The sequence below is a fragment of the Carassius gibelio genome, chromosome B18, assembly GCF_023724105.1.
Source record: "Carassius gibelio isolate Cgi1373 ecotype wild population from Czech Republic chromosome B18, carGib1.2-hapl.c, whole genome shotgun sequence".
Lineage (NCBI taxonomy): Eukaryota > Metazoa > Chordata > Actinopteri > Cypriniformes > Cyprinidae > Carassius > Carassius gibelio.
In genome coordinates, this window is record NC_068413.1 from 8587921 (window position 1) to 8613477 (window position 25557).

At 42.7% G+C, this 25557-nt stretch overlaps 1 protein-coding gene across 5 annotated transcripts in view; it reads left to right on the forward strand.

The window, feature by feature from the left end:
• The window catches only part of znf423 (zinc finger protein 423), a 149679-nt gene that overhangs the window by 111180 nt on the left and 12942 nt on the right, over nt 1-25557 (forward strand). For all 5 annotated transcript variants that reach the window (XM_052582057.1, XM_052582054.1, XM_052582056.1 and 2 more), the window contains 2 exons: nt 17531-17662; nt 20058-20173. In XM_052582057.1, coding sequence (XP_052438017.1) covers nt 17531-17662; nt 20058-20173 — 248 coding nt within the window. The remainder of the gene's footprint in view (nt 1-17530; nt 17663-20057; nt 20174-25557) is intronic.

Sequence of the window (25557 nt, forward strand, 5' to 3'; positions counted from 1 at the left end):
AGTCTGCAAAATACACATCAAATGAGTCAGAACCCGCAGTATTCATGAATATCTGAATCACCTTCTACATCCCATACGATGCTGATGTGTGCAGAAAGTGGATATTTTGTATCCCGTGAAAGCTAAGTAGAGTGTAGATTCGGGAAATAAAGTGATTTGTTCAAGTGAAAGTGTTAAAGGTAACAAGAAAATGTACTTCTGAAAGTTATAGAGTTATTTCAACATATGTTGGTAGACTGTAAGTCATAAGCCAACATCCAGCATGGCGAATGTACTGCAAATGGAATGTCTGGGAAATTACATGTCTCTGTACATACTGCACTACAGTTCGTCTTTGTGCTCTTGCTTTCACTTATATCTATGGCAGTGTTGCTTTTTACATAGCAAGGTATAAGCACATCAACAATTGTATTAACTTGCTCAGGAACCATGCAGCACTTTTGCCCATCCAAAATATACTTCAGTTGCATTATGAACAACAAGCTAGAAGCATTTGCATTGACATACTAGCGTAGTGTATGTTGAGGGCCTTATAGTGCACTAAACTGGCACACTTAATAGCTTTCCTCTACAGTAACTCTGTATATCAGGGTCTGAATATATTATATTCTTCTAGTCGTTGTGAGAAACCAGTGTTGCATCTTGACATAGCAGATAATAAAAGTCGTCTGCTGTTTCTAAATTCCCCAAGTCCTTCTGCCTTGCTTCTTTCCCTAGACGCTGAGCCTCTCTCTACGAGACTTTGACTTTTTGTATTTATGCTGTTCTTCATGTGTTTGTTTGTGTGTGCGTTGTCTCTCTGCCTGTGAGCCATACCTGCTAACGAGGTCCATATTCAGATGAGCTCTCCAGCCAGGCCAGCTCTGAGGCTAGACGCACTCTAGAGTCTCTCCTCTCCCTCTCTCTCTCTCTCTCTCTTACTCTTTCCCTCCCCTCACTGGTTTATTAATTCATTCCCTCCTGTAATGGGCTGCAGCTGGGGAGAGGCAAATCGTTGCTCAAATGCTGATGGAACCTTCAGCTGCTATCTAATCGCCCTGTTTGTGTGCCACACTCATAAAAGGGGAAGTCAATGCTGGGAAGAATGTTTTAGTGTCATTTAGAGGTGACTACCACTGGAAATGGATCGTATTAAGGTGCGAGTGCGTGACTGACAACAGGCACGCCTTCAGAAGTAAGACGCTGAGGAAGTATATATATATATATATATATATATATATATATATATATATATATATATATATATATATATATATATATATATATATATATATATATATAGATAGATAGATAGATAGATAGATATACATATACATATATATATATATATATATATATATATATATATATATATGCACACAAAGCCAAGATGCTCCTCTGTCGGTCAAGGATTATGGAAAACATAAATCTAAAGGGGTGGTTGGATTTATTCATGCACTTTAAAATATCAATTTTAAGCTTCTATATTTTCAGATTCTTACGGAGTTATCATAATAGGCTGTGTACTAACGTATTGGGAGAAAACCGGTAGTTCTATGTGAAATACAGTTCTGTATTTATATAATTAGTTATACCATTATAATCATTAAAATTTAAATAAATGGTGCATATATATGTATGTATGTATGTATGTATGTATGTATGTATGTATATATATAACCCTCCCAAAACACTATTGAAAGGATTTTAGGGTTGTAATGGGAATTGTATTGGATAGAACAACAGTAATTCCTATAGGAATAATGTCAAAAACAAAAAGGAATTTTGTAATGGTTTAATGGAAACTGTAAGATTTTTTTTGTCCAGCAGGGTAATAATACTCATACTGTGCTGCACATTATTGAGAATATTGAGCTGAAGCTTGACTTTGGAAATTTAATATCGCAAATCAAATCGCAATCGCAATATCTGTCAAAAAAATCTGATATTTTCCCCATATTGCACAGCCCCATTCGACTGTTAGATTGGTAGTCGAATCAGGCTCCTCAAATCAAAGCATTGATTCGTCGACTATTCGGGGTCATCCCTAATATATTATATACAGTATATATAATTAAATTTTTATCATTGTGCAATAATTGAATTAATAGTTTTTATTAACATGTTTATAAGCATGATTAGCAAAATTATAAGCATGATTAAATTTCTCAATTTTACAACACGCATTTATTGTCTTATTTTAAAATGTGAGAATTCACAACAACCTTGTGACGGTGGAGCTTTTTTCCTATAAGGCAAAACGTTGGTCTGACACGTGTCTCTTCACACGATAACCGCCAATGCGAAGGCGAATCTGCTCCTGGCCAATCAGAAGAGAGACAGTGTGGGATTTTATTCAGAGAGCCGTAGGGAAGAGCACGTAGTACATGCGCCGAATGCTTATAAAACACTCTGCAACAGGCGAGCGGACTATTGTAAAAAAAACGACCTGACCCAGGCACCGGCAACAGTTGCTAAACTCAGCTCAACAGTCTCAACTCAGCTCATTATCCAACACAAACTGGCCAAAACAGACTTGGCGCACTCAGTATGCTCCACGCATGCACATACACAATAGAAACAAAAATGCATTTGCCACGACAGACAACAGTGTGAGGCGGGCGGACGGGCAGGCCCCCGGGAAGCAGCAGCGTTGCTGTTTGATGTTGGGAGCTGATTAATGAGATGTGAGGAGTGAGTGTTTGACGGCTACTCTCTGGGCGCCTGTTTGAGGGGCCCACTGCGTTCGTGTGTGTACGTGTGTGTGTGTGTGAGAGAGGAAAGAAAGGGAGAGCGATAGAGTAGGGGGTGGTAGACCCCTGCTGGTTACCCTTGAACACTCTGTGGAGGTGTCGAGGCGGCCCCAGCTCCAGCCGCTCATGAGGGTGCTGTCGCAATTAAACCAGCACAGCAGAGCTGCCGTCAGAGAGAGAGGCCTCTCTTCACTGCACGCCACCTCGCCAGAGAGAGAGAGAGAGGTGAGGAGCGAGCGAGGATGAGACAGGAAATCATGAGGCTGAGAGGTAAACGATAAGAAACTGCGAAAGAAGGAGAAATCGAAAACATGAGCAGGAAAAGTGACTTGAGAATCCGCTGACGGCCACTTGCAGGAGTGAATGTATGAGGATGATAGGATAGAAAACCAGAGGCAGCTGGCAAGATCTTAAAAGGATAGTTCACCCAAGAATTAAAAATCTGTTGCGTTTGTTTCAAACCTTTATGACTGACTGATTTGTGCTGAAAACAAAAGGTGCATTTTTGAAGAATATTCTGTCCGCTCTTTAGACTTGATGAAAAATAACTTTAAAAGTATCATAAAGTGGTCTGTAAGACTGATACACTGTCTTCTTTAGCCATATGATAGCTCTAAACCCATTACTCGCTGATATTTTTAACATTCTCTAGAGGCCGTCATATTTGATTCATGAACAGTTCTGAATTTTTTTTTTTTTCATAAGACTGACTGATTTGAATTTCAAGTTCAATTTCACATGGCTTCATAAAACTTGGCTAAAAGTTACTTGAAATACTTTTATGGTTTTATCCTCCTTTTTTCTGAAACAACATGAAGGAAGATAAATTGAGTGAACTTAACAGACTAACTTCAAAGTCCATAACATCACCTAAAATGATTTGAAATCAAGGATACTTTAGATCAAGGGACCTTTTGGTTTTTTTTTAACCTGGTGCACCTCAATAGTAGCAGATTAATATATTCACATAATTTCCTATGATGCAAATCCATTAAAATGATCACAGATCTATTTATACATTTAACTCTCCGTAATACATTTTAATGAAGGATCCCTCCTTCAATATCATCTTAACTTCGTCTTTGGTCCTTATTTAAAAAAAAAAAAAAATCTACAATCATTTGGAAATCAAACAATAATTGCAGACCCCATGCAATACCACCATGGCCCATCTAGGGGGCTGCAGACCTGCCATTGAAGACCTTTGCTTTAGTTACATAGACAAATGTTTAATGACTACAACACTTATTTTTCAGTAGAAACAGAAGCACATGTTTAATAAAATGGAAAGTATCTAAGTAGAATCAATGTTATGCAAACATTGCATTATAAAATGCCTTGATGGCTCCCTATCTACATATACTACAGCATTTCTTCAGATTTCGAAACCAGCCGGAAAGCTACAAATTTGAATAGCAGCGCAGAGGTCAGCAGGAGATTGCCGAGACGAACGAGATGTAGGTGCGTGGAGAGTTTACTCTTTCTTTACCGAGTTCTTAGCCCTCTGACGTAGCACCGGTCGGACTCGCGCTGGGAGCGGCTCTTTAATTAGCTTCTGATGAGGACCTTGAGGAAAAGAGGCAGGTGATTGGACTTCTTATCCAAATAATTACCTCAATTAAGTCATTAAGACCCTGGGCATAGCCAAGCCCAGAACTGCCTCCCCTGTGCCACAGCATGCATTCATCCCTGATCTCACTCTTCAACTGCTGCGGTGTGTGTGTGCTCGTGTTTTTGTCTCAAATGATTGTGCTTCTTTAGGCTAGCGCACATTCGTGACCGTCGTGCCTTTTTCTTTTGTCGTCTTATAATGGCAGCGATTCTATCGCACGCACAAAGTCTGTCTCTCATACTTTTACACACGCGCTCGCTCACAGAGGTAGGTTAATTACCCATAGCATCTGGATGGCCGTATGTGTGTGAGCCCTCGGCGCCAGTGTGGGTCTCAGTGGCTCCGAAAGTGCCCCGGTGCATCATGGGGGATTAAGCATGGGCAGCCGTGGGGGGTTTGAGGGAGACTTTCGCACTCCTTTTCCCTCTTTAGTTATAGAATTAGCCCACGAACAAGTAGATTTTTTTGCATACGATTTGTAGGTGAAACTGGCCACCATACATGGACAGGACAATTCCCTGCTCCCTTTTGAATTTAGATGGAGAGAGAGTGAGAATAAATTGTCCGAATCTGGGTTGGGGGGGGGGGGTGTGCTGTGTTCCCCCTTTCCCTTTGTTTTGCTGCTGTATGTGTCCAGGTGTGTTTTCGCCTGCAGAGCTCGGCAGCCCACATCTGGATCAGGCCAGTGGCTGTACACCCAGATGTGCTCCGGTTCTAGACTCGCCTTCCCTCGCCTTTGTTTTTTTTTATGCTTTTGTTAGAGCAGAGGGTAGAGAAGGGGGCATCAGCTGCCTGTCAGGTGTATGCATAGATGTAAACAGATGTTATTTTGATGAGTGTGAGAAAGAGAGGGAGGGCAGACGGCAAAACAACAATACCGCTCGTATCAGGAGTTCAAACCCGAGACGTAACGATTGAGGAGCCATCGCTGGAGTGAGGAAATGCGGCATACGGATGAGGTGCACATGCACTTGGCCCTGCCTCGCCTGCTCCATCTGGCCTGTGTGTGTGCGAGCATCTGTGCATGTGTGTGTGTGTGCGCTGTTTGTATGTGTGTGTATCTTGCATGTGTTCAACAAATTTGTTGCGCACCTCCAATGAAATTAGACCGACGGCTGATCCTCAGTTTAACTCTTGGTCTCATTCTGAGGTTGTGAGTTTCTTTATTGTATCTGGAGGGAAATGTTGCCACTTTTTGACCATATGATTTTATTTTAAACCTAATTGTATTTTATATTTAATATTTGTTAGATATTTTTACATTTCAAGATGTATATTGTTAACATAAGTTTATGTATTATGAACAAATATGAATTAAAGTGATTGTAAAAAATATATTACAAAGACAGAGCAGGGTAGTAATGGATTACATGTAATCTGGATTATGTAATCAGATTCCAAAAATTAAGTATTTATTAGATTAAATTACATTTTAAAATACTCCTAATAAAACTACAGTTACTTTTTTATGGATAACATGGTTAAATATAATTTACACAATAGCAATAATTTATTTATTTATTTTGTCATCTAATCCTCTTTCACCTAATATATTTTTATTTGAAGTACCCCTGAGATTTTAAAATATATGTATTTTTATATATTTATATATTTTCATGTTCATGGTTCTCTGATGTTGGATATGGTCACATGGCATGCAGGTTAACAATTTATTTATTTTTTAAACCCAGTTTGGGGAAACTTTGACGTATTATAATGTTAAATTAAATTCATGTTGTTAACAACAAGTGGAATATCATTTTCTACTCTTTGTATTTTTATATTAATATGGTACAAGATTATCCTATTTGAATCCATTTGATAAACAAGATAGGTCAAAAGTAGTCATAATTATATGGAGTACATTACTAACTAAAATATTTGTAATGTAATTTGGAATCAGTAATGGATTGTGATTTGTAAGTAATCCACACAGTGCTGTACAAAGATACTGTACCTAGATTTTAACAGAATTCATAGATAAGTTAAAACATGTTTTCAGACTCAGACTAAAGATTGATCCAGATCTGTCTGCCAAGGTCCAGGACCTTAACAAATAGAAAAGAATGGAGATGGTAAACAAAGTGTGAAAGCTGGGAAGGAAAAGTGAAAGAAATGGGGGGGAAAGTGGAGTTTGCACCCCCTCCTGTGCTGTCCTTCTCATTTCACTCCCGTGAGTGTAGATGTGACATGTTGAATTAGGGCCCTTGGGCTGCTGGGAGCTTTGATTTGACTGAGGAATCTTTAGGTGGGACAGATGAGTTCTCCCAGGGGGACAAACACCCCCTCCCTCCACTCAGTGGGGGAATGAACGATGGTTTAAGAAGAAAAAAAAATTAAAGTTAGGATGAAAAAGCATCCTCTAAACAGAAGCACTGACATACTTCCTTTGTTCTGGATGTGTGCGCATTAATATTGATTTTTATTCGACTGGGGTCTTTGAACATCCAGTTTGGTGTCACCCCTCAGGGGAACACGCCCCATGCTCACCCGATTAATGCTTTGTCATCTGTAATAACTCAAATCTTTGACACCCTGATATTAATATTAGTATTTGGTGTTTCTTTGTGGTTGCTTGTGTGGTTGTTTCTGTTCACCTTCAAACAGTCTGTCTGGGACAGGAAAAAAGTGTGAGGGAGTTGCATGGACTGGGATATAAGGAGTCAGAAAGAAAGGGGGAAAAAAATCTAATAAAAGTAAAAAAATAATTGTTTGGACTAGACTAGTTTTCCCTGAGGAGTTCAGGTAAATTTGTGTTTCATTTTTAATTCTGATTTGAACACGTCTGTGGAAAATTAGACATCCTCTGTAAGAATTATAGAGCAAATTGATTACTTATATTCGACAAACTCAGGGGACTGCTCTCTAATCCCATTTGGAGAGAAATGTCTGGGGTATGTTATTTTTCATAACACATTTTCCTGGTTTATTTTGACCTTTGCAGAATGCTGTAACTAAAGCTAAATGTTTAGTTTCTCTGCCCGGTGCACCTTCATTATCTTTTTGCCAAAACCTTTCTGGGAACAGTTGGTGTTTCAAGTACTGCTGGCGTTCCATTTGATTTAAAAAATAGAATTAAATCAATACAGAGGGTCTGGACTGTTCAGAACTGCCACTTAAGTAGCAGTGTCAGGTATGATCCTCATCTTAATTAATTTCGTACTATTGTTTTTTTTTATGCACACGTCCGGAGCATTTGACCTCCCATATCCACCATAGCTGGAAATACACACTGTCATCTTAATAAGAACTACTAGATCTGTCTAAATCAGTACATAAAAATCACAGATATCCTTTTTGTAAATAATTGTAATTCAAATTGCATTTGGAAGACAAATTAGATTGTGAGGAAACATCTAGGATATTCTGTATGAGAATCTCCAGTTGTTTTTCGAACAATTGCCTCACATTCTTACACTTTTTAAAGCCTGAGCGACTAGGATTCTCTCCAGCAGCAGGAAATGAGGGCTTTTGTTTTCCGTCTGTAAGTACGTCAGCATCATCTGGGAGTCGTTGTCCGAATTGGGAATGCCAAATCAAAGATGGCGGTTTTAAAAGCCCTGCTGCTGTCTGAAAGCACAAACAAATCTCTAAACACATGTATATTTAATCCTGGCCTTCGAATAATTAATACAGCATTATTTTTTGATTTGTTTGTATATGACTATGTGATACTAGCATCACAAAAGACATGGGATTGGGTAACCATGGTAACTCATAGGTGCACTATGGCCTGGCCAGTCTCTGTGGGTGGGGTAGGGGGGAGAAGCATGCTGGGAGATTTAGACTCAGAGGAGCTGGGCAAGGCATGCTGGGAGATGAAGGCTCAGAGGAAGTGGCATGCAGAGAAGATATCATGCAAGCATAGAGCATGTTGCAGTCCTGAGGGAAGATGGGCCTTCTTTCAAACTGCTCAGTCGTTCCCTATTCCCTAATCTGCAGAAAGAAACCTTTCCATTAAGTCACATCAAAGGCAGCGCCCTGCACAGGGGATAGAACAGTCATTTGAGACGCAAACACAGCTCCTGCACATGATTTGAGGTAGCGCAGTAATGAACAAGGTCGTGTATGTATTATTTTTTCGATGTTAAAATACTTACTTCTATCCCAGTTTAACGAGTGGAGATATGTAGTAAAACATTTGTAGACTGACATTACATAGAGTGTAAACGATGGCTCTCAGAACAGTGTCTGTTTAAACAAGAAGTGGCATTTTGGGCAGGACAAGAGTTTACGCTACGTCAGAGAATGCTGCGACTCCATTGATTTTAAAATTGTGTCATAGAGGAAGAACATAAGGGTTTGAGACAGGAAAGCTGCATCATGTGACCAAAAGTTAAAAAAAATTGCTACTTTTGAAAATTTTGTGTCTTATTTTGAATGGAATATAATATTTTCACTTAAAAACGTAAAATAATCGTTTAAAAGCTTACAAACTGTAAAAACATTTAAATGGCAGATTAATGGATGGACTGGCATGTAGACTGATTGACTGACTACCTACAATTCAGTAAATTCCTCTTCCTGCCAATACACTTCAATTTTCCAGTTCAATTCCATGTGATGTGAGGCCAAATTTGCGGACAATTCCGTAGTTATACATTAAATTCCGTGCATTTTATGAGTTCACTAGGCAGCGGAGAGGGGATGGCACGGCAGGGGTGTTTTGCAAAACCTGTTTAGAAACTCTTGTTTTGGCAATTCCACTGGTGCCACTAGTGGCATAGAAACAACGGCGTTCACTTTTAATTAAAAAAAGTCTTGCAAAAAAGACTTGTTTTTGCACCCTTGTAGGTGAGCGGATCGAGCGGATGTGACTAATCTAATCCCTTAATTACATTTATCACACTCTTACCAGCTCTGATAACCTGGATTTCTGCACTTCTCCATCACATCCTCCATTCTTCCCCTTTGTCGCTGCGCTCGAGCGTTCCCCTCTCTCCCCCACAGATACGTGCAGATATATAGGGAACCGCAGCTCTTCTCTTTTCAATGAACTCCCCTAACAGTCTCGGCTCTCTGATCATCGGTGCTGATGATGTGTCTCAGATCAGTTTGTAAACATCCACATAAAACAGCCACTGAAGATCTTTGATATGACAGTATTTACAGAGGAAGAGTCTATAGACGCACCAACTGAGAACAGCGAGAGGAAAGATTGTGATGGAAGGGAGAGGAGGGGGCGTCCATGGGAGTTTTTGGCAGAGGTTCATACACATGACCTACAAATGATGTAGTGTCTTCATTAAATGTGTGATTTGTGCATATGTGCAAGCGTTATTTAGCGAGATATTAAGTGTGTGTGTTTAATATGATATGTTCATGGCGCCTGTGTACCCTAGAGGCCCCAGTGTGTGTATTTTGGCCCTGGGTGAGGGTCCAAAGGCAGGGCACAGTCGGACGCAGGGCAGGGGGCGGGGACGGTCCAGACACAGCAAGGTCACTCCAACTGCTCACAATCATCCACATAGAGCCGGCTTACTGCCAGGACCTCTCTCTCTCTCTCTCTCTGTCTTCCCCTTCAATTTAACTGTTCCCCTTTTCTTAGTTCTTTCAAAATATCCACCATTTTATTTCCACCTCCATCATTGTTTTTTTCATGTGTGTGCATTTATCCTTTCAATCTCTTTTTATTCGTATAACTCCCTCCCTCTCTATCCTCTCTTGCATTTCATCTTTCTCTCTCTCTCCGTCTCCCTCTTTCTCTGGAGGTACAGATGGACACATTTGCAGGTTAACTTGAACAGCTGGAGGTGCATTATTAGCATCCTGCTGCTTCCTCATATTTGCTCAGAATTTTTTCCCCTTCCTTAGTGAGCAGATAATTCACAACCAGCCAACCAAAGATGTAGACGTGTCCTAATACAGAAAAAAGAAACGGGAGACAGATGAAAGCTTAGGGGACATGGAAGTGGAAGGCAGGCTTAGGCAACCTGTTTCAAAAGTATAGGATGTAGTTTGAATGTCCGTGTGATAGAGGTATTTTTTGCTGATTGTTTTTCTATACCGCTGATATGGTTTTGGGATCATTGGAATGAACACGAAGGGGGAGGACAGAAATTAAGTCCCAGGAATCTGCTGTGTCCCTAAGGGCCAAACCGACAATGAGCAATTGTGGTGGAATGGGTCATGGATATTGCTTTTGAGCTGCATTTAGAAGATCTCGCGATGATAAAAAGCCCCCGGCGCACCCAGGGGCATGGATTAAATGCACACATGCATTCATATATTATATAAATACACACAGATGAACACATGCATATGCACACAAAGAGCATAAATGCTTACTGTTTACAGAGCCATTTTGTCACTTTTAGAGGACAGTTGTGTATACTTTGTTGAATGTGACCATTGTGTGTTTGTAATAGTAAAGGCAGCTGCGTCCTCTGGCAGCCATTGTGTTTGAAAGCAACCCGTCATGTCTTCAGAAAGTCGTGTGGCAGATTGCAGCATTAGAGAGAGAGACAGACAGTGTGTGTGCAGCCGACTAACAGCTCAGCCAACTCCAAATTCACTGCACCAGGCCTCAAATTCAATAAGACCCCACAAAGACCAGGTCTGGCCAACAGCACTGGCCAGCACATACTCCGCTGACCACTCACCAGAGCCATAATTACCCTCTATACTGCAATTAGCAATCTGGGGCTGTGCGAGCGCGGGCACGCTCACACTTGTGTCCACTTCCAATAAAAGTTTGCGGTTGGCAAAGGAGTTGCGGCTCAGTTTGACCTTGAAATATAGATTTGTGTTTTCTACGTGTTGCTTCATCTCTCTTTTGCGTTTAACAAGGCCCCAGTCAAGTCACCTGGCTGTTCTGAGGAGTTTATTATACGGGTAATAATTCTTCATTGAGTGTATTATTCATGCCTTTGCGTTGCCATGGCGACTCACGCATTCGCATCACATGCCTCTCTTTCCTTGTTTTTATAGTCTAGATTTAATATTATTTAATCAATGAAGCATATGGTCACACATGTTGGATTCAGTTGTAACATGGCTGTTTTGCATTCGTGCCATCTAGGAAGGTTCGAGGACAGGAATGTGATAGGAATGATATGGAAAGAGAAGGGTGAGAGAAAGAGAGAGAGAGAGGAGGAGTACAGTGACTGTTGAGGTATATGGAGGCCATGGGAGTAAGTGCTTCTTATAAAGACTTTATCATGTGAAGGGTTTATTGGTATGCTGATTAGAACTATTCCCCCACCGGCACTTTCCAGCATTCAATTAACATTCAAAACACAAATAGCTGTGCATATATTACACGCTAACAATCAGGTCCTCAAGTGTGTGTGACTGTGAGGTCGAGGGTGGTTTGTATGTACAAGAGGCTGTTGGTGGGTTACTGTTTGCATGTGTATGTATGCATGGTCTCGCAAATCATTTGCCCTGGCAACAGAGCCACCCATATTAATTTTTCATAATTCGGTTAATTCACTTTCAATGTTTAAGCCATGAAAAAGCCTTGGTAAAAACCATCTTGTTCTAGTTTTCAGGCATTGCAAGGTTTGTATGCGGTAAGCGTGCATGTTTTATCCATGATTTGAGATCTGTTTTGATTGCAGACTCTATCTGCAGCACAGTGTGCAGTCTTTTTATCTGTGTGTGCTGGAAATGAGAGAGCGCTGCCTCAGTGGGAGCACTGGGTGGCCATCAACACTGCAGCCAGACCAGCCTGCATCATAGGGGGTTAGACCTGCTGATACGTACTGATTGGTGGAGAAGAAATTAGGAGGTTGGCTCTTGTTTAGAACAGAGCACTTAGATTGGAAGAGTATGTAGTTGGTTTATTATAGGGGGCAATTCATTGGTTGATAAACTAAACACAGTGTGAGATTTGTGCAGCTGCTCCTGTAGTGCATTGTGGGTAATGAAGTTCCCCCGGATAAGAGTGCCATGGTAGTAACAAGGCATAATCAGTCTTTGGAAAGCTAGTTTGATTCTGTGCCGCTCAGAGACCTGAAGCAGCAGTCATAATGAAGAGTGTGATATTGACAAGACCTCCCAGTAAGATTAACCCTTGAACCTGAAACACATTTTTACATGAATGCAGACACTAGTCACATCTGTCTATCTGTCTATTTTTTAGAGTGTAATCTATCTAAAAATTTAAAAACAACCATTCAGCATTTATTTAATACATTTGCATTTCTAAACAGTTGTTTAATTCAAATTCATTTGAGTCATACTTCCTTACATTATTTAAATTGTAGTTCTACATTCTGTTGGCTACCTTTTTTCAAAATCAGGTATTGAATTTGAATTTAAAAGGCACTTCCAATTCAGTTCTGAATGCCACACAACACTAGAAAATGCCACAATTTAAGTCTTTATTAGCAGGTTCAAGTTAATTAAAATATTGACACATTTATAGATATTTACCTAAATAAAGATATATGCTAAAGACAGTGGTTTTGAAGAATCTTTGTCTCCTCCTTGAGTACTGAAGTTTGTTACTGCTATAGAAACATATGTATGTATTTTAATTTGATACAACTTGGGATGTTTTTGCCAAACATTCACCTACACATTTGCACACTTGTAAGTCAGTTAGTTTTTTTGTAATCATATACATGGCACTAGATTTAATGTGAAGTTCAGGTTTGCCACTTCATAGAGGACCGTAGGTCTCAATGGCTAGCTTAAGCTTTGAGTCAATAGCCACAGTTGGTAGAAATTTACCACACTCATCCGTGCACCACCGGCGTCGAATAAGCGAGGACGCACCATGAGTTAAGACGTTCACAATGGCAATGGAGGAAGTAGACAAGCTAAGAGGTGGCATGCGCTTTGGATGGAGAGTTTGTTTGTTTGCTTGTTTGCATGAAGGTCGGTTTCTGCAGGGTAGAGGGATCCAGCGTCCTACTGTTATGTAATCTGATAGGAGATTCCAAGCTGGTCAACTCCATATGCCGTCCACGTTTGCCAAAAATATCTGGAGCCGGAGACTCCATCCCGTTTGGCAGCCAGATAAAGAGAGAGCGGGAGAGAGAGCGTTCCGAAAATATTTGCTGCAGATAATAGGAAACGTGTGAATCAGACCGACAGCCAGGAAAGAACACGGATGAGTTAGTCGTGTCCCCCACTTTGCTCTCAGCGTCGCCGTCGGGCCGTGTGTATGTTTTGTCGAGTCAACGAGGGCTGGGTTGAACTTTTCAGGCATGAATGAAAGTTGTATAAAGGAGACGTTGCGGAGTGAGTCACTGTGTGCGTGTATGGTGTGAAAGTAGAGAGATGGCTCCTGGGATTGTTTCGGCAATGCAGCACTCGCTGTTTGTGTATGAGAAAGAAAGAAAGAAAAGAAAGAGTAGGAAGCAAGAGCTCTCGAGACCCCCCTAGCCCTGCAGTAGGAGTGTGTGTGTATGTGTGTGCACTTGGTTTTGGCCCACATTGCCACCCCCACCGGCACGGGTCAAGCTCAGCACGCTGCTGCTTCTCCCTGCTCTCCCTCTCTGAGTTGCCATGGCAACACACCTTGAGCTCGCCCCCTAGAGAAGCCCACTACCTCCACCCCCTTTCGCCCCAGCTCGCTCTCCTCCTTCCCCTCCTCTCCCACAGCTCTCCCGCCCTGCCTCTCTACCGCTCGGGCCATCAATCCGGGGGCCGGGGCCGCAGGCCTCAGGGCCAGGCGAGAGATGTCGATCCGCATGGGATGTGCAGCTCCCATCTACACAGCTCATTTGTGTGCCAGTGCACGCTACAGGGGGTGATGGGTGGAGAGAGAGAGAGAGAGAGAGAGCAAGATGGAAGGAGGGAGGCACTCTCATATAGATGGGCCCGTCCCAGAGGAATGGCACAGGCCAGGGCGCCACCTGGCTCCCCCTGGTCAATTAGCTGGAAGCACATTGGCCAAGCTTTGCAGCAGCAGCCACTGCAGAGGCGCAGAGGCAAGGAGAGTCAGCCTGTTCAGTCGGTGGAATAACAACCTGGAATACCACATGAATACGTCCTTTACTCATTTGCTTTCCACCTATCCGTTTGCGTGATCGCTGTTTTCTTGATTCGATCCTCTTGCCGTTTCTCTCTCGCGCTCCCTCTCCTCCTCCCTCCCTCTATCGATGTCCTGGAAAGCCCTCATCAGTGATTCTGTGAATGTGTGGCGGCTTCATGCCGTTTCTCAATTAAGATGCTGCATACCTTTAGAGGCGGCCAGTTTTCCTTTTTTCTTCTTGTTCTTTCCATCTCAATTCCAGTTAAAGATTCTCTCAGACGCACATCCCTGCCTCTAGCTGCTCTTATATCTCTATTTTCCCTCCTGTTCCTCCCTCCCTTCCAGCTTTACTTAGCACAGGCTCTAATGAGCAATGTATATAGGGTGAAAGTGGGATGTGAGAAAGGGTTGACGTCATTTAAATTGTTTAACCCCTCTCATAATCAGATTTCAGATAAAGGGAAGAAATCGGTTGCTTTCAATCAAGCTTTTTACTTGGTGACATGCAGACGGCACTGTGTACATATATACACACAACATGCCAAGCATCAATGCTTTCTGAGATGAAGGGAAGGAATTCTGAAATCTCTTCGGTTTGCCTTTCACGATGTGTCGCAGTGCTTGTAAAGTCCTTTTGTTCTTTTTTTAACCCCCAGTTAGTTTCAGTTATGAAAGAGCGTGTTGTTGTCATGCACTTCCTAGGCCCTCTGCTGCACTCTACACGTCTGTCTTCTCCTCTTTAGTGGTGTGATGGCTCCCCTAGCACACTGCAGTCCCCCTCTCTGAGACCTTTGTGTCAGCCTCACTGATCAAATGCTCTCCCTGACAGCACTAGTCTGGTTTGCAGTAACAAGCAACTGTAATCCCAACGTAGCCTCATCACTCTCTCATATAGAAACACACACACACACACACACACACACACAATGAAGTGGAGAGCTTAGTGTTTCTTCGCAGACTGGAAAATAGATGATGGAGCATGTTCCGTACTTACTGATCAACTGCAGTTCTCTCAGAGAGAGGCTTACTTTTAGTGCACACACACACGCATGCGGAAACACACATGCTCACAGGCCCCTTGGCTACCATTACTTTGTGTTGGACAGCCCAATTATCCCTTTGCTTTCTGCTTTCTTTAGCAGAATTCTCTTCCTCTAACTCTCTTTCTCTCATTTTTCCCAATTTTTCACTTTAGTCTTGCTTTCCTCTCGTTTCTGTCCGTGTGCATATCGTTTGGTCCGTCCGTATCCATGGAACAGATGTAGTCTACATTTTTTGTCCATTTGTAGATCCTCCCTCAGTAGGGCATTTGATATACTAAAACCAGTTATAACCTCTGTCTGTTTGCGCTTCCTCTCTCCCAGAAAGGAATCCTCTTACTTTATCTGTCCTTGTGACATTCTTCACAATTTTTGGTTTGTACTTGCTTTTCTCTGTGTGCGGTTCATTCTACATCCACAAAGAAGCATTTACTTCAGTACTTTGAATATAACCGTATTTTCTACACTGGTAAAAAAAAGAAATCACTTGTTTTAATACTTAAAACGTGGATAAACAAAATACACTCATATTCAAGATATATTCTCTATTTATCTTACACAGTGTTGCTCCTCAAGTAAATGTCTTGTTTCAAGAGTTTTTACATATTATAAGTGGAAAGCAAGTCAGAAACCACTCATTAAAAGCTCATTAAGCAATACGTTTTTTACAGTGTGACTAGCTTTAGTATGTTTTTTGCAGAAAGATCTCCACTAGTTTTGAGATCTAAGTAAATCTTATCCAAAATGGTTTTTAGACATTTAACTGAAAAACAAGTAAAAAATGCTTATAAAGAAAGGGAATGCACTGCAAAAACTTCTATTGTCTTGCTTCCCTCTTTTCTATATCTGTGTGCATAGTATTTGGCTCATTCATAGCCGTGCACTAGATTTCCTCTCATGCAAAACATGTCCTTAACTACTGTTGTTCAGATTTTCCTCCGAAAGCATTTGACACACTAAACCTAGTCATAACCTCTGTCTGCTGCCTCTTTCATTCTCCCAGAAAAGAATACAATTTTTACTTGGTATTGCATCCCTCTGATCCCTATCCTGGTGTGTTGCATTCGTTTAGTCTGCATCCGCAAAACGGATCCTGTCTTGTATCTCGAGACGATCTGGTCTCGTTCAAACCTCTGCCCCCCAAACTAGAGCAGATTTTCCTCCAAAAAGGCATTTGACATATTAAACTCAGTTGTAACCTCTGTCCGCCGCTGCTTTCATTCTCCCAGAAAGGAATCCTCATCCCCTCCCAAACGCAATGTCTTTTAGGAGTCAGTGGGGGAGGACAGACCAAAGCGGTGCCTTTGCCAATCCCCCCCCCCTCACATTCACTCTCGCTGCCCCCTCAGCCTCTCCTCCCGCTCCTTTCAAAATGGGGATTAGAGCACCCTTGTGTGGGCTTTTGAGACGGAGCGGAGATTGGAATCGGCGGAGGTGGCTTTTGGAAGGGAGGGGTGGGAGGTGGAGGTCAGGGTGATGGTGGGGTTATATGATTGAAGACTTTATTAACCCTCCGTGCACCCCGTCGCTCAGCAGCGGGACTCCTCGGGCCTGTCTGCATGAGCTGGCGGGGTGCTGGACGCTTTGGGAAGACGGGGGTCTGTGTCGGCGTCTACCATACCCCAGGGCTCAGTTAGGGGTTTGGGGGGATCAGGGTGGGAGTCCGGCGGCGGGTGTCTGATGGAGCGCAGGCAGGCGGGCCGGGCTCAGGCCTGTGTGGCGGGTGGGTGATAAGACTAGAGCAGAGGCGTCCAGCCAGGACACGACGCCCACCTTTCATCTGTCCCACACCAGCAGGGGGCGGCACTGATGTCACTCAGCCAGGCTTAAAATAGAGCAGCGGGCAGAGGGAGGGCACAGAGCCTGCAGCACTGGGGGGGCAGCAGGCAATTACCGGCCGGGAAAGAGACGGCACTGGGCAGAGGAGGGGGAGGAGGGATGGGACGGGTGTTCATACTGACCAGAGCTGAAGATTATAAGCCTGGAACCACAAATGATGTGCAAGGACGAGAAGAAACAGAAAAATGACCCCTTTCGCTCAAAAGATCTCAAAAAGACTTCGACCGCTTGCTTAGGAGACACCCTCGCAGACAGTTAATGTGTAAAAATGTTGTGCCTTGTCTTTTTGGCAGCATGTGTCCTGCCTCTCTGTCTCTCATTCTCTCTGTTTGACCCTGCTGGTGTGTGTAACCTGTTGTATCGTGCTCTTGTGTTGCAGAGGAAGGCATCAATCATGAGTGCAAGCTGTGTAACCAGATGTTTGACTCTCCGGCCAAGCTCCTGTGTCACCTGATCGAGCACAGCTTCGAGGGCATGGGAGGCACCTTCAAGTGTCCCGTCTGCTTTACAGGTGAGGGGTCCGGCCCAGGGGGTTGGTGGGGTTGAGGTCGAAGGGTCAGGGGCAGTCAAAGAGTGTGGGGAAGGTGGGGGGATACACACTGCCAGTGATGAAAGGGTAACTGCACACAGTGTACGGTCACATGGTCGTGCATGTGGCCAACTGCAGACAATTAAGCACCATTAAGCCCATTCCCTCATGTAGGATTACAGAAGTGTCTTTACTTTTTTGTCATCTCTTTTCTTCTTGTCTGTCTCTACTAGTTCTATCTCTTTTTCTTTTCATGCTGTCTTTCTGCTTCTCTTTTCACTCCTCGTCTTGTCTCAGTCCCCATGTCAACAAGTTTTTCATCTCATCGTAACTGTTGTCTTCTCTTCTCTTAGTCTTCCATTCTTTCTTTGCACTTGTTCCCTCTTTTTTTTCTTGTTCTCTCTTTTTTCGTTTTCTGTCTTACCTTCCTTTGTGATCACGTTTTCCCATCCGTTTTTCCTCATCTCATTTCTCTTCTTTTTGTCCTCATTTCTTTATTTTTAGTCTTTTCGGTTTCCTTCTTTTGGTTTTCTCATCTCATTTTGTCTCATCTATTACATTATTGTTTTCAATCTCATCCTCATCGCCACCACTCACCCTTCTCTCTCCCCTCCATTCCTCTGCTCCATTTCTCCTCCTTGTCCTGCTAATTGAACTGAATTAACTATTAAATTCATTGTTCATCCTGGTGAGAGAGAAGAAAGACCAGGCATGGACTCACTTTGAGAACACGGATCAACTTATGGCTTCTGAAATGCAAATAAGATTAAAATATACTCTGTACTGTACATATATGTAACTAGATTACATAAATCAAGATCAGTTTCACTAGAGCTGAGATAGAAGAGAGATATTATGACACACTCTTAATGCAGAAGCACACAATGGTTAATAAAGTTCAACGTGGCTAAGACAGGAGGCTGCAGTTCATGCAGGCGACCTGCTGAGCTGATGCTAAAGCTAATGAGAGCTGATCTCCCCGCTGTGATGCCTGGTGGGACTCATGACCCCTGGGCAGATCGAGCCCCTGTCAGACGTTCCACTTTCAGTGGACCAGAAGGCACCTCAGTAGAATCGACAAACAAGAGCCCAAATCAAATCATAGTGGCCATTTTGTACGCTGTGAAGTATCACATACAAACAATACTAGCTTTTCCTGTAGGCTAGTTGTCATGCTGAATGTCTTTGAGGTGAGAAGATCTGTGTGTGTGTGTCTTCAGGAGAGGAGAGGTCAGAGAATAAAGGGCAGGTTTATAGAAAGGCAGTGTAATCCGCTCTCGCTCTCCAGGGTAGGACCCTTCGTGTACGTGTGCATTTAGTTAAAGAGACCCAGTGTGTGTGTGTGCGCGTGTGTGTGTGTGTGTCTCGTCACACTAAGTTTGAAAGTCACTTTGGACTGTTTGTCAGCTAACCTTTGGGAATCAGAAATCATTACTTGAGCTTGTCAACATTAAAGACTGGTGTTGGAGGCCATATTGTCCCCAGAGCTGCAACACGCCATTCTCCAGATCATTTTTTTAATTCGATTCATCTTTTTCTTCCCTCACCCATTCTTCATATTACTCCTCTCCCAGTTCCAGCTCCTTATATATTCACTGTACACTACATTTTGCTTTTCTTTTCGTCCTTCCCTCCATCCCTCTGATCAAATCATTTGTTCTTTTGCCTTGTCCGTCCCTTTGTCTCCCTCTTCCTCCTTGCGGATTAGTTCTCCGTCTTTCTCTCACCTTTACTGAGTTGTTTGGCTACACCACGTTCCCTTCCCTCTTTCCTCCCTTACAGGTACGCAGTCCTCTTTTAAACTTTAACACTATTCCTGTGTGGCTCATGAATAAGTAAGCGAATGCCTTCTCCTCCAGGGACGCTCAATAATTCATAGTCTCCACACACAGCAAACTTAAGTTTACTGAAACAAAAAAAAATAAAAAAATACACGAACGGAATTTAAAAACCCGAGGAAAGAGGAATGATTTATTGATAAATATCACAAGGTCTGGTGGGGATACTTTAGTCTGTCTCTGTCTCTCCCTCCATCTCCGGCTGTCATCCCCTGCTCTCCGATAAAGAGAGTTTGAGAGCTTTTCATTTGAGAACGCCTCCTTCCCCTTCCTCTTTCCTCAGTGCCGACACATTGTTTTAAATCCCAAAAATTCATTATTTTTATTCTCTCTCTCTCTCTCTCTCTCTCTCTCCTACCCAAAGCGTGAAAGTTGGTAGTCATGGAATTTTTTATTTTATTTTTTTTAATTCCTCACTCAGGATTAGTTCTTAATCGAATCAGCTATTTTCACAGCCAGTTTGCTGTACACTCTTGGGTAAAGCGTTTCGGCCAATCGTTTGACTGCTGTTTCCCTTCTGCCCCCTCCCCCCCATCCAGTGTTTGTTCAGGCCAATAAGCTGCAGCAGCACATCTTTGCCGTCCACGGACAAGAGGACAAGATATACGACTGCTCCCAGTGTCCGCAGAAGTTCTTCTTCCAAACTGAGCTCCAGGTGAGTAATGCAGGAGCACATGCCAGTGCAACAAAAGCAGGTGAACATTTGTGACTTTCTGGAATAAGTCCACAATTCACTTTTACAAGATCTGCCAGTGATGGTTGAGGATATTTAATAGGTGTTAATGGTGGTGAATTATTATATTATTTTTTTTAAATATTCTTTTTTATATTGCTCTTACAATTCAGTGTAAACAGAGTTGCTTATATATTTACACAAGAGTTGCTCTTTACTTTACAAACGCAATTTGTACTCTAATTTGGCACAACAAGTGATAAGAAAAACAAGAAACTAGAACAACCACTGTATGTAGAAAATCTGTTGGACCAGAATGATCAGAATGAAGTATTGCAGAAAGCCATGTATGAACTTTACCGTGTTCATATTTTAATGTTTTCTGATCAAATTTTATGTGTCGTGTGCAATGGATCTCCTTGTAGTAGCAAAATGTGTGTCTGCTTTGTGATATAGTGGGATTCTGTAGTCAATCTCAGTTAGCCCTGATAGACACAGATGTGACACAGATCACAGCTAATAAGGGAATTAAAGGAGAAAACAAGGTGCATCCTCAAGCCAGTAACGATTAGACCCATTACTCTGCAAATCAATCACACCACCTGCTGTGACTGCTGGAACTCACATTCACACACACACACACACACACACACACACACGTGCATGCATCGTCAGGGCAGACAACTGGGAATGCTGTCCCGGGCCCACTCTCACTCACATTTGTAATCCATATACAAAAGCAGATTGCCATTCATAGACATTGTGTACACTCACACACACACTTCTCAGCTTGAAACTCTGGGTTTGGGGAGAAAAATAATTAATTTAAACCTTATAATAGTATAATAAATAGTATTTCCTTTCCTGTATAAGTTTAATTATGAATAATTCATATTTATTAATATCATATAATTTTGCATATTTTGGGGCTAATACCCTTAATAATATGAAATATTAACACGTTTTTATTTTAAAGGATTTTTGTTTACTTTAAGTACATTTTCTTCATTTAAATGAAATCTTTTGGGACTGTGTTGGGTCACATCCAGTGTAAAATCAAACAAAACCAGTTGAGAACAACTGCAACACTAAACATTATATATACTGTATATATACTGTATGAAGGAATGTAGACTAATCACAGTTCAGATGGCCTTGAGCAGTTAGAGATACTGTACAGACAACTGTATGCCCTACAGGTTCACGCTCAAGTTCACAGCACAATCTGATGTCTGACAGCTCATCAAAAGCCGTTTGCCTACTGTAACAATAACACACTTTGTCCACTTGACATCATTTCTTTCCGGATGAGTCTCTGTTTCTTTCTTTCTCTCTTTGCCTTTTCCATTCTCTTTCTTTTTGTCTTTGTATCTGTTTTTCTTTCTGTCTGTTCTACTGTGATAGATATAGTCTCTCTCTCTCTTTTACCGAAGCCTTTATCTGAGTTCCCTGAGGGAGGCCCTGAACCCCTCCACTCAGAGACTGACACACTCACACACATATAGACTTTAGCGAGTAAGTGCTGCCACACACGTTTACAAAGTGCTGCCACACTCTGTGCTCTTTTTGCTATTACTTTCCTTTATGACGATGTGGCACCCAAAGTCCCTTTCTTTTGACATGACTGTATACCTTGATGTGTTTTCACTGACAGCGATTTATTCCTGTTCAACTTTGTCACACTAGCAGTGTTAGCTATGGCTATTACGTAGCCTCTTTTTAAAAAGAATTTACTTCTGGTCAGTATTCAATCCTAATCACTGTCATTGTAAACACACTTTAAGAAATCTGTCATTAAATACTCCTTATTGACGTTCTTTTGAACCGCAGTCTAGTTTTGTTCTTTGTTGGGCAGGAGTTTTGTGTCTTCATTGCCCAACCAAAAGATGTTTTTGTATAGAAATACAGACATTCTAGTGGCTGTGGTTTGGTTTTAAGCACCTCTGGATGTTCCTGACCCGTGGTAATGATTCCCAGCGGATGCAGACATGGCAGAGCAGTGAGACACATCTGCTGACTCAAGTTTAGCTGGAGATATCACAGAGCTGTGAGGTGAAAAATAGTATCAATTTAAGCACCAACTCAAATGCAGACATCTCAGCCAAGCCTAAGGGCCAGGCTGAATTTAAATCTCTCTCTCTCTCTCTCTCTCTCTCTCACACACACACACACACACACACACACATTCTTCCCACGCAATTCCTTCTAAAGGACTAGAACTAAATGTACTGGTTAAAAAGTTACTGCTAACTGGATGATTCTCCTTTAGGGACTTGTCTATAGTGGTGCAACCCTACACTCCGATAGTATCAGCACTGGATTCAGGATTTTCAAAGGATTTTATGGCCATTTTTGGAGTTTTTCTTGATTGTTATTGGATTGGAGTATTGAGTATTGGAGTGGACAAAATACAATGGTTTAAGAATCTTAATTTTGATATGCTCAATCAACAAAATTGTGACCCTTATGAGCATTCTCTTTAGTTTGCAATAAGGTGAAGTCATATTTACAGTTGCTGTGAGATACTTCTTGGCCAAAATCCTGTCACTTCTGTTGGAACAGAGATTGTTTTTGGAGTTTAGCAGTTTGTGCATGTTTCATAAAATCTGACCCAAAGCTTGACAGTTTTCCATGTGCTGTCAGAGTAGCAGACCTCCTAGATGTGTGTTTGAATCTGACCCACATTCAACATGTCCTAATCCCATTCCTCCTCTTAAGTGACAAATAGCCCGATATGAAATGTGTCCGCTAAGAACTTAACAATTATCTTAATGTACTGGTGCTAGGTCAGTGCCAGTATATGAAGTCGATTGTTTCTCTCTCGGTTTCTCCTTCTCTCTCTCTCTCTGTGCTGATTATGGGGCAGACAGATTGAGTAGGGGTAGGACTGTGAATAACTCAGCCCGCAGTGGCTGCCACGGGCCGCTGGGGTCAGCTGCATCCTGCCCTAGCCCAAGTTACATTCATCTTTGTGAGCTATGGGCCACCATACCTGCAGCCCCCTCCAGTGCCCGCCTGTGTGTGTTGGTGGTTGGGTCTTTATAAGTAGCAGGGTGTGAGGTTAAGGGCTTACTCAGGTCCATGACTTAATATTTTAGGGGCTTGGGCGGTGTGACCTAAATCTCCTGCATGGTTCAAACTCCCCACCCCTCCACGTGAGCCCCCGGGCCGTGGCGTGACAGTGATATAAGGCCGGCGGCGCTGGGCATATGGCCGGTCAGTCCATTTAGCAGCAGGGGAAGCGCTGGACCCTGTCGGTCACTGTCTGCCTCACCCTGAGGCCGGCCAACTGAGATACTCGCACCAGCCCATGGCTCAGCGGGCCAACCTCATCACTCCCATCCGCTCCATCCCCCGCATCCACTCCGGGCCCACCTGAGCTGTGACGGAGGTGAGGAATAGAGCAGTCAGCTGCATGGATAGCTCCGTGCCAGGTTTTACCTCACTCCTGCCTAGGTGAAATGAGACTTGAACGAGTGTGTATACTGTTAACAAGACTGAATGGATGGACTGGCATGGCCTACGTGCCCTACCCAGCATGCCCTCCCAGTGCGGCCCCACTCTGTGCTAATCCTCGTCTTCCCATGAGTCTTCACAAGACACGTTACTGTATCATCCCCCTCTCCCTTATGGCAAACTTTGCTTACATCCTTTATCTTGTCTCTAATTCTTTCTTTCGTTCACACTCCCACCAACTCCCTCCCTCCCTTCCTCAAACTGTTTCCATCTCTTTCTCTCTCTCTCTCTCTCTCTCATTCGCCTTTTTATGTCTCTCATTCTTTCTCCTTTTCCCATTTTCTTTTTTCTGGCTCCCAAAAGAGCCAGCCCCCATGCATATTTTAGCCCCTCTGTGTTGCCCCCACCCACCCCTCTCTCTCTGTCTCCCTCTTTCCTTTCTGCCTCTCCCTGGTGCCCCATAAATAGTGCAGATGTAAGCTGGTAAATAAGTGATGCTTCGCCCCGATCAGCGCAGCTAGACCTACTCTGCTGGATCCTCCACTCCTTTGTTAGAAACTTCAGAGACTTTTTGTGTGAGTGAGTGTGTGTGTGTAGATTTTCTTTCAGTTGTTATTTTGTTTCCCCAGGTGAACTCCCAACCGCCCACCCTTCGGCCCTTCCATAGGCACTGCTGTCACTCTCTGACAGCGCGCCTCATTTTTACACACTGCCGGTTCTGATTGAGCCCTCCAGGGGGCACCGCATTCCCCCCACGCCCTGTATCCCTTCCCCGCTGGCATGTGTGCGCGCACGTGGGTGTACGGTGTTTCCTTTAGCACTGGTTAATATTTAACCGTACTCAGCAGTTTGGATGGATGGGGATTGAGTGTGTGTGTGTGTGTGTGAATGAGAGAAGGAGGGGGGTCTTTGCACTTGTTTGTTTGTTGATGCCCCCCCAACCCCCACCCCTCCCTCTCCCCGACATTGCGAAAGTGTTGAATATTTGAGGGCTGTGAGTTTTCATACAGCGTTGAGTGATGTAAGGGGGCGGCGTTCATCAGGGCGTACACACGCATTTACTTTCTCTCACACTTTCCATTTTTCACAGAGGTGGAGGAAAAAACTTGTTTGACTACAATTTGTATGTTATGTTATTTTAAAATGAGGTAGATTAGATTTTTTGTTAGATTTTCCAAACCTTGAAAGCAAGAAACCTTTACAATTATTGGTTATTTGTAGGGTTATGAGATCATTTAAACCCTTAATTTGAAGTATTTAATGGCACAATATGTAAGTTTTTGCCTCTAAAGGGCGGGTATTCAAAACAAAGGCGTAGTTTGATGATGCCGTGACTAAGTGTGGAATCATGGGAGTTGTCGTCTTCATTCCCACAGCCGACGCAATCCGATGGGACTCCGGCAGAAATCATGTTCATGTATGAGCTAATGATTGATTAACGTAGTAGAATGAAGCAGGGTGAGACTGAAAGCCGTGGAAGTGGAACGAGCGCAACACCTTGCTCGATGACAGCAGAGCTTTTATAATGCCACAGTCGACCGCTTCTGCTCCTTTTGGTCGAACGTGTGGGGTGGGGGAAGCAGCTGTGTTTTATCATACTAGATACATTTGAAAGTTCTGTTATAATGCTACTCTGTGCGGTCGTCACCTTTGAATAAAGTGCATAGCATATTAAAGCGTCTTTGGTGTTTCCATGTTTTCTACAAAACAAGACCGGAAATCGAGGGGTTATGACGTTATTTGGCTGGCAACACAATGACACTATGGACCCAGTCCGTGTCACTAGTTAAAATATCTTGTTTCTCTGGATTTAAACATTCTTAGAAACATTTGGGATAATGTAAGTACACAAGTCAGCTAAATATATAACACTGTTCTAGTGGTGTTTGGATATTTAGATATTGTAAGGG